This window comes from Stegodyphus dumicola, chromosome 6 (genome assembly GCF_044657685.1).
Source record: "Stegodyphus dumicola isolate Sdum_Otavi_A_Nest chromosome 6, ASM4465768v1".
Taxonomy (NCBI): domain Eukaryota; kingdom Metazoa; phylum Arthropoda; class Arachnida; order Araneae; family Eresidae; genus Stegodyphus; species Stegodyphus dumicola.
The window spans coordinates 225,161,182-225,176,813 of record NC_140773.1 but is presented as its reverse complement, the minus strand read 5'-3'; the positions used below and the strand labels follow the sequence as shown (position 1 = coordinate 225,176,813).

Sequence of the window (15,632 nt, the reverse complement as noted above, 5' to 3'; positions counted from 1 at the left end):
GTCCTGAGAAGAAAAAATAAAAAGAAACGCCATTTTCTTGGAGTGTCAATGGATCATCTTGAGAGGTGTGTGTGTGATTATGGCAAAGCCTCGAGGGCTATCTGCGTAAGGGGAGGAATGCCTTCGCGGAGGACTTTCTAAGGGAAAGTGGCTCGTATACCCGTTACGCATGAAGAAAACTACGAAAACGCCCATGCAGCCAGCCCGTTCGCGGGATTCGAACCGAACTACCAGTGTTCAGCGACTTTCCCGCTCGGCCGCTGGTGGGCCTTTATCTTGAGAGGAAAAGAAATATTATTTGTCCAGATCATCTTAAATGCTCAAGCGTCTTCAGGGGCATATCTGAAACATCTTGGCGAGGAAAAAAAAAATTGATCATCTTAATGAATCTTGCATATATAAAAATTCTATGTAGAGAGAAAAAAATTTCAACTAATTAAAAAAAAAATGAAAGGTAGTAAATACTAAGCAGAATGTCCAAATGTATGGTATATCAATTCTAAATTAAAAGTTCATTGTTGAAAAGGCCATGGTTTCCTCAGATTAGCAGCTGTAGAAGTTTTGTTAGGACCTTCATGTACTCCAACTTTCTCTACCTCACAGTGGTCATTTGGCTTAACAGCTGTGACTTTGTAGGGTCCAAAACATCGGAGACGGAGTTTGATTCCAGTTCCAAGTTCAAGTCGATGTTGCAGTCCAAGTAGGATTGGCATTTGGTCTTCAAGTTTATATTTGCAGGCAAGTTTGCGACGTTAGCGTCACAGGGCGCTTTTTGAAGGCATATTCCAAAAGGTTTGTTACTAAAAACTTTCTTAAGATAACTAACTACCCATGGTTCAACATAATTTGTATTTTCTGTTTCATCCAAATACTGTTTCTTGTAATTTATAAAAACAGTGTAAACTAAACTTCTTATTTAACCTTCTTCTTATTTATTATTTGAAATTATATCAGAATATTGTAATTTTATCTGAAACAAAAGTTTTGGGTAATAATCTTTGATTTTTTTCTTTTTCAGTGGGAAAATACACCAGAATCGGGGCTCGGGATTGACCTCAATAAACTCCCTCCAATAAGTAATAAAGAATTATATTTAATTTGATTTATTCTAAAAAAAACATTATAATATGTATTTAATGTGCTCTTTCTCTTCTTTTTTAACTTAATGTATTATTTTGTAATAATAAAAAAAATTTGCGTCTACTTATTGTAAAAAGTGGAGCTCAAATGTTGATATATAAAATCTGTTTTGTTGTGTAGCTATTGACTTAATGAATGTTATTGTTTCAGGAAAACCTGCTAAGAGGAAAGGGAAAAGAACAAGCAAAAGACCCTTTCTTTACATTTATTGCCTTTTGCAAACATGAAAGCATTTTTGTAACTTTATAAATGTATCTCTAATCAAGTTAGTGTACATTACCTGTAAAATTGCAGTGTTAATGCCAAATCTAAGGTGAGCAACAGAATTAAGTTTGTAATTAATTTATGATAATTTTTATAAAATTAATGTTATCTGTTACTTTCTTTTCATTGTTTTGTTATTGTACATAATATCTACAGCAGTGGTTCTCAACCTTTTGTCTAATGTGTACCACCTAACAAAAATTGAAAGATACTACCACTACATTTTGAAATGATTAGTTTTCAATTTCTCAATAAAAATATTTAAAAAAAAACATGTTTTGCCATTTGCATGAAATATGCACGTATAAAAAAATATTAGATTAAAAGTTGGTTACAATTTTAATTATAAAATGTAAGTTATAACACTTCTAGAATTTTGTGTGAAATTTGGGCCTGTTTAAGAGAGATCAATTTCTTTATGGCTGGTCTTATTTCACTTAGTTTTAACCGTAAATTAGGATATATTTTTAATTTTGTTCTATATTTATTTTTCAATTACAACATCGAAGAAAATCCTAGTTCACACAATAAGGTTGAAATAAACTTTAGTAATTTCTCTTTCATATCAACGTCAATTCATATAGGAATAAATAATATTTTATTCCAAAACATTTGTGATGAATCACCCCTGCAGGAAATGAATTAGGTTTTTCGAGGAATTCATTTGATGTGGAATTATTTTAAATTTTAGTAACATATTTTTTTGGTGAAAATTACATATATTATTTCTTAATTAAACCTGTTGTTCTAAGGCGAATGCTTCTAATACAGACTTTTTTAAACCAAATGTCCGCATTTGCAGAGGGCAACTTGTTTGCATCATTAGAAATTAATACTGTGATATATACTGATTGATACTATTTATTGACTCTTTGAAGTATTTTCAAAACTTGTTACAATGGCCATTAAAACATTTTCTGATGTATCTGTATTATACCTAATGTGTTTCATAAATAACCACTGGTCCTGAAGAAGAAGGAAAAAAGAACAAAAAAGAAGTAAGAAAAGGTAAGTATCATTATTAATTACTAAATATGTTAAAATTAATGTACTAAATATGAATTTAGTGTCTGTGAAGGAGGATAAAATCTGCAAATTCAAAAATTGACTATTTTTCTGATTTCTAGACATATTTGTCCTTTTCTATAATGTTATTTCAAATCAGCGTGTATGTTCATACATCAAATAATAGCTATATAGTTTAGTCTGAATAACTTTTAATTTATTGCAATGACTCCCTGTATTGCTAAATTATATTATTTACATATAATTATCTATACTTACTATTTTATGATACATATACTGGCTATTTCATGAAAGAAATCAATCTAAGTAATCTTTATAAAACTTTTATTTCATATAGAATATATTCAAAAAGTCACTGTAGTCTACATTACATAAAATAAACAGTACATAACATAATTATTATTTAAAATAGAACCTTTCCCTGGTATCCAAAGGAAAAGCTGTTTTAACCAAAATTTTCATAAGCTGAAATGCCATAGGTTGACGGAGCAAATACTGTAATTTAATAGGAACAATTTTTGAGCATTTTTAGGTTAAGTAACCCACCAAATTATGCAAAATAATGCATATAACTTAAATTAACACTAACATAAAACTAGAAAGACATGATATATATACATCTAATATAAATTAGGAACAATTTTATGTAGTGCATTGTATCTTACAGAATTCAGTAAGTATCAAGCATAATGAAAAGTAGGCAACGAAAATGAATTGTTGAAGGGATTCAAGCTTAGGTGTTGGAAAGAGAAGATTAACAACTTATCAACATCTGAATTTGTCAAGGTAGATAGCTAACAAATACATGCAATTTCTTATATATCTATCTACCTTGATGACAAAAAAGGAATTTCTTACTAGCTGGTAACCTGGAAAATATAAAACATAACTATATACTTGATTACTTACACCCTCCTATTTTTTAATCATGGGTTTCTTATAGAACTTATAAACCTGTGTTATATCTGCATATTGATTCAGCATTAGCTGTAATTATTACACATATCAAACAATGAACATAAATTCTGCACTTTTTAAAAAGGAAATATATCTTTGACTCTTTCAGCTTATGAAAACAGGTACTAATGAGTTAAACTTTTCATAAAAGAGAAATGAAGTTTATGAAAGCAGATGATATTTATCCATACATATTTGGAAAACATTAATTTTAAAAGATAAGTATTTACAACCGAAAATAAGATGCAAAGAAATGTGTCAACTACAATCTGCAACACTAATATATTAAAATATCCTCAAATCTTTAATAATTAAATAAGGGAAGTTAATTAGTTGCCAAAAGTTCTTTTCATTAACTTGAAAATTAAAAACTTCAGTTTTGTTTTAAAGCTAATACTTGTACAGGTTTCATGAAAAGCGTAAAAAATGACTAATTCAAATAGCATAAACATTGCAACATTAAAAGTATGTTACTTATCTAAAATGATAATTAAGTTCATATAGCTCACATGTTTAAAAGTATTTAAACACTAAAAAATCTAAATTTTCTAGAACACTAAAATTTAACATATTTCCTTGGGTGATATTGAATACACTAATGTGACTATGTATAATGCTGTAACTTGAACACAAATTCTGAAAATACAGACTGCTGTACCCCAAAAAAGTTAAATCAGAAACAGAAAAAATTTTACTGAAATCTGTGATAAAAATAACAGAATTTACATATGTAAAAGAACATGATCATGATTTAACTAGTCAAACACAATGGGATGAAATAAAGATAAGAATTAATTAAAGTAATCCATAGCAGGCTCTGCAAAAATGCTGGAATATCAGTCATCAGTAGTAATTACAAAAGGCTTCATCAGTATTTCTTTTAGCAAATGTAGGATTTTTATTTTTTACCTCAACATTCACTTCTGTTTATGAACAGCAGCTAAAAATTATTTGTTTATACACTTTGGTTATCTTTTCACTTAATATGAAGTTCAATTTAGTATGGCACAACGCAAGATTCTATACAATTTTTTAAAACAAAAATACACATATAACTTCCAGTCATCTTTCAGACGTTTACACCTGCACTGCACTTGATAACCTTTTGAAGACACATACTTTCCAACATCCCAGAAATATTCCAAAACTTCAGAAATTTACAAACTTAAAATGAATTTTTGAGCATACAAAATAGCATTCGATATTTCATTTCAAATATCAAAGCGACATCATTTTCTAATTTTCTTAAATTAATAAATAAACATGATTAAAACTAACAGTTATTTCCACATTTTATGTCATTTTAAGACACTATCAAAAATTAAAAAATAAAATAAAATCTTAAATAAAATTTAAAAATGAACATAATTTGCGGATACAAGATATGTTTGCCATTTCAAACACACTTAATATTGATACCACATTCTCATTCAAAAATGGCACGCTAAATGAGTTTTACATATAAAATTAGGTATATCTTCTCAAAATATGGCATTTAATATAGCTACAATTTTTATATAATTATAATTACACACTTTATATAATAATTATTAAGTGCTTTGGTGACTTAATAATTTTCCATATGTAAAGGACTTATATTAGTGAATTAAAAAAGATTAGCTTTTAAAAAAAACTAATCTTTTTTAATTCACTGCAGCAGGAGTACATTTTATATGATTGCGTATCACACATGCCATAAAATAAGAGCATTTCAGTTATGTACACAAAATAAGTCACATAAGAAAATGACACTGAACTCATGATTACCTGTGTGTAGATTATCTGTTTCTAAGTGAGGATTATTTAAATGTCATCCTCCCCCCTCCAAAAAAAGCCTATCTTGATATGTGGAGGTTAAAAAAAAGTTTTTTTTTTTTTTTTTTTTTTTTTTGAGAGAGAGAGAGAGAGTCAGCAATCATGATAAAATAAACATTACTGCGGAAGTCTGGTATTTATACCAGACTTCGGCAGTAATGTTAGCTTAATATTGAATCAGCCCAAAACACCATTTCTATATAAGACAGAGGAGGAAGTTCCTACTAATCAACAGATGGAAAGTTGGCTTGTTAGAATAAATTCTGATGTTCAGGTCTTTGAAAATGTATGTGAAGAAATATTGATATTAATGGAAATATAGAAATAATGGTTGCAGCTAAGGAAGAACAAAAACTAAAGAACTGCCCTACATACGAATATTCCAGATGCAGTAACCGTAACCCAAGTGTAGGAGTACAGAGGCTGCATGCACATATTTTAAACGATTTTACTTTACTGTAAAAAAAGAAAACCTTCACCCTGGAATTTTCGAGGAAAGTGCAGAATCACCCACTGCTTGGTGCATTTTTCAAAACTGCCAACTTGCCGCGCTTTCGCATCTTGTCTTCTGGATTTGACCCTGTTCCAGAAAACACTATGCAAGGCATAACATTTACAATAGCAAACAGGTAAAATAAATACGAAAAAAAAAAAAAAAAAAAAAAAAGTTTCAGATTTTAAATTACGTCCAAAGGGGCGTTTTTTTTAACGTTTTGTTACCTTTATTTATTAAATATCATGTTCACTTAAACCATAAAATTTAGTTCAATAGCAATTTCCCAAAATAATTTAAAAATGAGCATATCTTTAGAATTTCCGATACACAGTTCTTCAAGCTGGAGATAAAAAGTATGTTACTTATCTAAAATGATAATTAAGTTCATATAGCTCACATGTTTAAAAGTATTTAAACACTAAAAAATCTAAATTTTCTAGAACACTAAAATTTAACATATTTCCTTGGGTGATATTGAATACACTAATGTGACTATGTATAATGCTGTAACTTGAACACAAATTCTGAAAATACAGACTGCTGTACCCCAAAAAAGTTAAATCAGAAACAGAAAAAATTTTACTGAAATCTGTGATAAAAATAACAGAATTTACATATGTAAAGGAACATGATCATGATTTAACTAGTCAAACACAATGGGATGAAATAAAGATAAGAATTAATTAAAGTAATCCATAGCAGGCTCTGCAAAAATGCTGGAATATCAGTCATCAGTAGTAATTACAAAAGGCTTCATCAGTATTTCTTTTAGCAAATGTAGGATTTTTATTTTTTACCTCAACATTCACTTCTGTTTATGAACAGCAGCTAAAAATTATTTGTTTATACACTTTGGTTATCTTTTCACTTAATATGAAGTTCAATTTAGTATGGCACAACGCAAGATTCTATACAATTTTTTAAAACAAAAATACACATATAACTTCCAGTCATCTTTCAGACGTTTACACCTGCACTGCACTTGATAACCTTTTGAAGACACATACTTTCCAACATCCCAGAAATATTCCAAAACTTCAGAAATTTACAAACTTAAAATGAATTTTTGAGCATACAAAATAGCATTCGATATTTCATTTCAAATATCAAAGCGACATCATTTTCTAATTTTCTTAAATTAATAAATAAACATGATTAAAACTAACAGTTATTTCCACATTTTATGTCATTTTAAGACACTATCAAAAATTAAAAAATAAAATAAAATCTTAAATAAAATTTAAAAATGAACATAATTTGCGGATACAAGATATGTTTGCCATTTCAAACACACTTAATATTGATACCACATTCTCATTCAAAAATGGCACGCTAAATGAGTTTTACATATAAAATTAGGTATATCTTCTCAAAATATGGCATTTAATATAGCTACAATTTTTATATAATTATAATTACACACTTTATATAATAATTATTAAGTGCTTTGGTGACTTAATAATTTTCCATATGTAAAGGACTTATATTAGTGAATTAAAAAAGATTAGCTTTTAAAAAAAACTAATCTTTTTTAATTCACTGCAGCAGGAGTACATTTTATATGATTGCGTATCGCACATGCCATAAAATAAGAGCATTTCAGTTATGTACACAAAATAAGTCACATAAGAAAATGACACTGAACTCATGATTACCTGTGTGTAGATTATCTGTTTCTAAGTGAGGATTATTTAAATGTCATCCTCCCCCCTCCAAAAAAAGCCTATCTTGATATGTGGAGGTTAAAAAAAAGTTTTTTTTTTTTTTTTTTTTTTTTTTGAGAGAGAGAGAGAGAGAGAGTCAGCAATCATGATAAAATAAACATTACTGCGGAAGTCTGGTATTTATACCAGACTTCGGCAGTAATGTTAGCTTAATATTGAATCAGCCCAAAACACCATTTCTATATAAGACAGAGGAGGAAGTTCCTACTAATCAACAGATGGAAAGTTGGCTTGTTAGAATAAATTCTGATGTTCAGGTCTTTGAAAATGTATGTGAAGAAATATTGATATTAATGGAAATATAGAAATAATGGTTGCAGCTAAGGAAGAACAAAAACTAAAGAACTGCCCTACATACGAATATTCCAGATGCAGTAACCGTAACCCAAGTGTAGGAGTACAGAGGCTGCATGCACATATTTTAAACGATTTTACTTTACTGTAAAAAAAGAAAACCTTCACCCTGGAATTTTCGAGGAAAGTGCAGAATCACCCACTGCTTGGTGCATTTTTCAAAACTGCCAACTTGCCGCGCTTTCGCATCTTGTCTTCTGGATTTGCAACTGTTCCAGAAAACACTATGCAAGGCGTAACATTTACAATAGCAAACAGGTAAAATAAATACAAAAAAAAAAAAAAAAAAAGTTTCAGATTTTAAATTACGTCCAAAGGGGCGTTTTTTTTAACGTTTTGTTACCTTTATTTATTAAATATCATGTTCACTTAAACCATAAAATTTAGTTCAATAGCAATGTCCCAAAATAATTTAAAAATGAGCATATCTTTAGAATTTCCGATACACAGTTCTTCAAGCTGGAGATAAAAAGTCCCCCCCCCCACCGATAGATTGTTGTCATTGCTCGCTTTCAAATCGCTGAGTTTGTTACTCAAAAATTCGTTAAAGTTTTACAAAATATGAAATCAATAATAAAACAAATTTCAAATTTGGGCTTCCACATGCCCAAATTCACAGTAGGATTACGTCATTCAAAATTGGATGGCTCTAGATACCGTTGTTTTATCACAATGCGAGAAATATACCTACATTTATGCAGATTTTTCATTATTTAATTTCTTCAAATATAATGCAGGACTCTAACATTTTGTGGCAACAATTTGAAAAGAGAACAGACAATTATAGGAGTCCGACGTAAAATGCCAAAACGAAAGTAATAGTCCTTCAGGGACTCAAATCCCTTTGGACTAATAAAAGTTGAAGCAAAATTTTGAAAACTGAAAATCCTTTAAAAACAACATAATAATTTAAAAAAACAAACATGGTTGAGAAAACATAGTAAGCTTCAAAAACTTAAAATCGTTATAAAACCCTGAAGAATTAAAATACATTCACCTATAAAAAAATTGGGGAAAGTGCAGAAGCACCCACTGCTTGACGCATTTTTAAGAATTGCACAAACTCGGTATCCATGTACACATCGACCTAGTTTCACTTAAAAAAAATCCCTGAATTTCACAAAAATGGCATTGTGCACTCCCTTGACTTTTATCCATGTACACATCAACCTATTTTCACTTAAAAAGTCAGAGAAAATTGACAAAAATCCAATTCTTCTTACTCTTGTAAAAAGCGCCAAACAAATAAGTGGGAAATTTTTAAAACTGGAAATCCTTTCAAAAAAAAAAAAAAAAAAAAAAAAAAAAAAAAAAACCTTAGAGACTTTGTAGAGATATTAGGTATTTTGGAAAAGTCGGACAAGTGAAAAATTAGCAAATGCCTTCACCGGGAATCGAACCACAGACCTCTGGAATACCGGCCCAGCGCGCAGAACCACTACACCACAAAGGCACGCTAGGAAAATGGGCAGAATACCTTATAACTTAGAAAACTAAAATCCTTTCAAAAACATAGTAAGTTTAAAGAACATAAAATCCTTATGAAATCCTGAAAAATTAATACTTTCACTTCCAAAAAATTTTCAAATATGAAAATCCAGTCCTTACAAAAACATAATTTTAAAAACTAAAAATTGTTTCAAAAACATAGCAACACTTAAAATCGTTACAAAACACTGAAAAATTAAAATACTTTCACCTGCCTGAAAAGGTGTAATCCACTCCGCTCAGCCGAAGAACAAAAAGTAACAAATTCTCAAAATGTTCTCGCAATATTGTTTAAAACAACCTCTACCATCTATTATCGTCTACACCAATTAGAATTTTAAATTTTAAAATACATACTGAAAAATACACTCGAAAATGCTCTGAATTTCATGCTCAAAAGAAATTATCAATTTAAAATACATACTGTGCATGTGCGAAAATGCTTTGAAATTCGCCTTCCAGAACGGCAAAATCAACTTCGATACCACATTTGGCGCACTTATCAATCTCGTAAAAATCGCCAAACACAATGCTCCAAATAAGTGGGCGATTCTGCACTTTACTCGAATTTTCTTCTTTGATTGCAAGCATATTTTTGAAAGTATAAATGATCATCTGCTACCTCACAGTTTAGTTTTCATGCAAAATTTCACTTTTAAAGAAGTAATGGATGAAAGGCTATGTCTGCATTCTTTCATAAGAAAATTATTCATATCTACTTAATAAAAAACACTATGAAACCCACGGTTTTTCGATATCTAAAGCTAGGAGAGGTAATGTTGACAACAAGAAAGGGGGGGGGACTGTCAAGGTTTAGCTTCAAGTGGAAAAATTGTTCCAAATATATGTCCAATCAAAAAATGGAATGTTTTGAATGTTCCAAAGGCAAGATCTTTAAAGCTGAAAGAAAATCAGCCAAGCCAAAGGACAGTTGCAAAATATTAAAATGCTGAGTGTCCAAAAAAAAGTGATTAATGCTGATTTGAATCATTAAAAAAAAATGCATCTTCTTTCTGCATGACACATCCCCAAACGCAGGACATGCTGCAGAATTTTTTATGAGAAATGTTTATCCGGCCAAAAATGGAAAAATTTTGTCACAATAGACAAATTGCGTGTACTTATACGACTGCAATAAAAAGAGATCCATTTATTATCATCAAAAATGAGAAAACAATCTTAAAACATGGTTCAAGGAATCTAAAGAAAGTTTTTCAAAGGGATTTAAGAGGGTTGCTGATTTTTCATATAATGGATCATTAAAAATAATGACAGTAGAGAAAAATGTTAAGATCAACTCCACATGTTATCAAAAACATATTTTATACCCAATTTTCAAATATGAAGTAACTTCTCCCTACACACAGTGCAATCAATCAGTAAAATTGCATCAAGACATAGCAAGTAGCAATACGTCAAAAGCTACTGTTAATTTCCTGGGAAAAAAATGGGACAAGAAATGTATATCCTTCACTCATATCTCTGCTAAATCTCCTGATCTATCACCAATGTATTTTTGTACTTTTGGATTTTTAAGAAGTGGGTTGTCCCAACTTCGACCCACAACCTCCTTAAATTTTGGAAACTTGTTCAAGAGCAAAGGGATAAAAAACCTCTTCCGATACTATGAAAGTCTTTATTGTCTTGAAAATTATGGTGTATAAAGATAGTGAAGAATAAGGGTTATCAAACAGAAGATTTAAAACATAAAAATTTCAAGTACACTATTTCCATAATTACAATGAAATTTGTCTAAAAAAAATGTGCAAACAGCTTCTGTAAATGAGTAGGAAGATGGAGAAAAAGCATGAGCCATAATAGAATACTACCAGAAAGCACAGATACGCTGTGAAACTGCATTGGATCAACAAACAGACTTCCAATTTAATTATGTTGGAAATTTATTACAGTTTAATTAGCATTTTAAATTAAATCCCTACCTTGAAAAATATACCGCATATGTTAGGTTTCCCTACCCTCAGTATAAAGCCTTTTGTTAATTATCCATGTTCTATGGTTGTGCCCAACTGTGCCTTTATTAGCACAGAGGATAATCGAGAGTTCAGCGTTCATGTGTTTACACATTTTTAACAGTTAAATATTTGAAGTATCTTTCCAAGACTAGATTACACATATAGATTGCCTATTTGTCCTTATTACTTATAAACATTGCCTATTTTGATCTCCTTATTATATACATGATGCAGTAGTTTTCCTAGGATCTCATTAAAAAATGTGTGGACAAAATAATATGCAAGAAAAATATCACCCTATTTTATGAAATGCATATTTTACATTGAGATGAGTATAATAATTTCAAAATTGTATTTAAAATTAAATCCTCAACATTTGAATTACAAAAATTTTGAGCAACGAAATAAGCAAAGTACATCGTAATTATGCTAAGATACAAAATTATTTTAGCATTTTAAGAAATCTTTTTACTTTCTAAACATAATTTTCAAACATTTTTCATTGTTACAAAGCATTATTATTTTAAGCAAAACTGTAGCACACTCATAACTAACAATTTTAGAGCATACCTCTTAATTAACATGTTGGCTGCCCACACGAGATAGCTCGTGCTAACGCTCAGGACGCCCAATACGAGTTATCTCGTAGTTTCTCGACTTGCCACTTTTATGCGGCTACAAATTACTTACTCGCTTTAGGTGTATCGAGGCAACAAGTCGAAGTATGTCTGTACGAATCAACTCGTAGTGGGCTTCTGCAAAGAGCTTTGTCTAACAAAAGCCAACAATGAGATAATTAATTCGTAGGACCCTTTTTTCTACGAAAAGAAAAAAAAAATCTGTAAACATTTCAATGATTGTTACGAATCATAATTAGTATTTTTAATACAATAATATGATTAAATCGATTTGGTTTATCTGACTGAAATCTGAAAAGTGCTGTGGCAGTTAATGTGTTAAAATCTTCAATTTCTTAACCTTCAATACATGTATTTCAATATTGTAATAATTATTTTATAAAATGATAAGCAGCACATTATTTTAAATGTTAATAAAATTTATATGAACTATTTATTTTTTACCTTGAATCTTCCTTAGTAAATGATATTCATCCAATTATTGAGATATTCTTTCATATAAAAAATGATATGTTTTCTCAAGCTATCAATTTCCCTAAGTAACACTTAATCAGCAAAAATTTGAATCTCCACCATTCATTTATATGATTTTTTTTAAACTGAAAATAAGAATTAAGCATATTATAAAGATTTTTCAGAACTATATTTTATAGAGGAAAAGGCTAAAATAAAAAATAATTTTGGAAATAAAGAATAATAAATAGTAAGAGCATTATATTGATTATACTGTATCTTGAAAACAATTATTTATTTTAGCCTTTAATGAACAAACATGTTAAAATAAATAATCATTTTAAAGGCATAATACAATCAGTATCAGCAGCATACTGAAATAGACTATGCTGTATCTAGATGACAAGGCATATTTATTTCAGCCTTTTTCTCGATTCTGAATCCAAATAGCATTCACACATAATAACCGAAAATGGCAGCCATAGTCAATTTTTTTATAATCTATAATAATGATTACTAAAAAATTACTTTACATTAGATTTAAAATGATTTTTGAGCACACTAGTAATAAACAGTTCAGAATATTTTGTTTCTTCTTACAAAATATATTTCTATTTCTTTACACAAAATGACAACTAGATAAAAAAACGTGGTCATACACACATTTAACAAAACATTACTCCACATATTCTGCATGATATTTCTCTTGCATCATTTTTAACATAATATTTTGTCTCATCCTGTTTACTTAGATTCTTCTCTAGCCTACATAATGTAATTGTAATAAACCTACATATATATCAACATTATTATCAACTTGACAATTTTTTATACATATGTCACTACAGTATGAATAAATAATTCCTAAAAATATGTTCTGTCTTGATAAAATAGTTTTTTTCTCTTTTTTACTTACATTACATACGTGTAGACAGGAAATTTCACACCTTACTGTAAAATCTCCATATTTAAAAGGAATTTCATTTAGTGACTAAGTCAGAAGTCAAACAGCAAATATCAGTGTTATATTTTCAAATTTTCACAGGACTAGTTTCGATGGTTTTACCAAACCATTATCGTCAGCTGCAAAGGCACAAATGAATGAGATAGGATATAATGATCAGATAAGATAAGAAAGCCTGGATAAAGATAAGAAAATAAGCTTGTGGTGCCATCTGTTGATGAAACCAGAACTAAAACATAATTTCTTTAAAGGCCGAAGGCAAAGATGGATTGGAATTAGGATCGTTAACTAGAACAGAAAGACTTTTTAAATGTGAAATGCCTCTAGAAAATCCAGTTCTCCAATGGAAGATGTTTTTTGAATAATTTTGGCACCAGAAAAATTGAAAATGTGATTTTCGGACCAACAATGTTGGGTAACAGAAGACTTCTGTGTTTCCTTTTTTCTAACATATGCCTCATGTTCCTTGATGTGAAACTTTAAGGCTCTCTTAGTTTGGCCAATGTAAATTAAACCACACTGGCAAGGAATCCTATAAATACCCCAGAAATTCATATCCGGAATGGGGTCCTTGAGTATGGAACTCGGAATTTTATTGATAGGAGAATAACAACCCAAAAGTTAAATTTCTGCAAAATATGTGCAACTTTATAGCTAGTTGATGGAAAGGGGATGACAACATAATTTTTATAATCTCCTAAAACAAGAGTGTGCTTTTTAGTGTGTTGAGATGAGAATTTTTTAACTGCTTGATTAATAATGTTGGGTGAAAAGCCCCTGTCAATAGCTATTGCTTTTAAATAATTTAGTTTAAATTTTTTTTTTTTTTTTACTTCCTTGTAAGAAGTAAAAAGGAAGTATTGTAATCAGAAATAATTTCAGACATCATATTTCAACAGAAATATCCATTTTGAGCATTTTCAAACCCATTCGGATGGTTTGTTACGTGGCATCTATACATACAGACAGAATAAAGGACTCTTTTTTTCCAAACCGGATTGTAAAATGGATTCAAAAGGGATTTTTTTTGTGACATATGTATGTACCTCGCATAAATAAAAAACTATTAGTTGTAGAAGGTGAAGATTTTGTATATGGGAATGCTATAAGATCTAGTTGTGCACCTCACTTTTTTATTGCAATTGGCAGCGCCAAATATACATACATATACCTATCAGCTTACCCTGCTTAAAAGTCCAGACTCTGCCTTTATTTTCATGATCGTTGGTCATAATAATCTACTTCTAATTACAGAAGTGTTTTAAATGATGAAATTGACCCAGATATTTAATTTCAAAATTTAACCCCCTGAATACTGGCACTTTATGCAGCTGCCTATATTGCTTATGCTTGCAGGTGGCCCTGAGTTATAACCAAAAGAATACTAGCCTATGATGCTCCTCCCCCTAAAAAAATCACTTCTTTGCAGCAATTGACAATATTTGACTGAAAACAAAATTCCTACGTATGGAGACTTTACAATATGCATTTCAAAGGAACACGAACATTAATGATTATAAGATCAATACTGCACTTCAAGATTCTTCACCAAATACTTTTCCAAGAAGTTTGGCTTTAATATCGTCATCTTTTTGCTTCTGTAAAACAGTTAAATGCTTTAATTCCTTCTGAATAGTATTCTGAAATGATGGGTCCAGCTCTGCAACTTTTTTGAAATCTTCGTGGGCAAGATCCAAGTCCCATATACCAGCATAAGCTTTGGCTCTCCTAAACAGTGCTTTAATGTTACCTATTTAAGACAGACATTTTTATAAATAAAATGTAGTTTAATTTTAGTAGAACTTTAAATCATTTGGATCACTCATTTTTCTCTATAGGTTCAATAAATGAAGCTTGTTGATAATTTTTTTGATGAAATCGTAAATTTATTAAAATGTACGTAAAAGGATCCAATAATATGCATTATTTTATTAACTGTACTGCTTTACTAATTTGAATCAATACGAAGTAACATCTTAGCTTAATATTAATTAAATAGTTACAGATTGTGTATTTTGCTTTAAAAAAATGTTTAATTTCACAAAAAGAAAAATAATATTGTATGTTGATTTATGGCCCATGCAAGTAAAGGATTTTTTCATTATTTTAGTTAAACTATGATTTAGTTGTGCATTTAGGAAAACAAAAAATAATTTCATTGCTTAATTTTGTCAAATATAATGTACTTTTGTGTTCTGTTAAGTGAAAATAAAAAATATTAAAATTTTTTAACTGCATAATATTTATAAGATAAACAAAAAATGAAATTCCTACACTTGTATTATAATATATATATATATATCTTAAAGCCTTCATTAAATAATAAATTATGTGGAATAT

The 15,632-nt window shown here is 29.5% G+C and overlaps 1 protein-coding gene across 2 annotated transcripts in view; it reads right to left on the bottom strand.

The window, feature by feature from the left end:
* Window positions 1-2,737: 2,737 nt before the first annotated feature.
* Window positions 2,738-15,632, bottom strand: part of LOC118187542 (AH receptor-interacting protein-like) — a 41,394-nt gene continuing 28,499 nt past the window's right edge. Inside the window, exon 6 of one of the 2 annotated variants that reach the window (XM_035357785.2) lies at window positions 2,738-15,042. In XM_035357785.2, the coding sequence (XP_035213676.1) occupies window positions 14,828-15,042 (215 nt within the window). In that variant the 3' untranslated portion in view covers window positions 2,738-14,827. The remainder of the gene's footprint in view (window positions 15,043-15,632) is intronic. The other variant, XR_015041848.1, reaches the window with a different exon arrangement.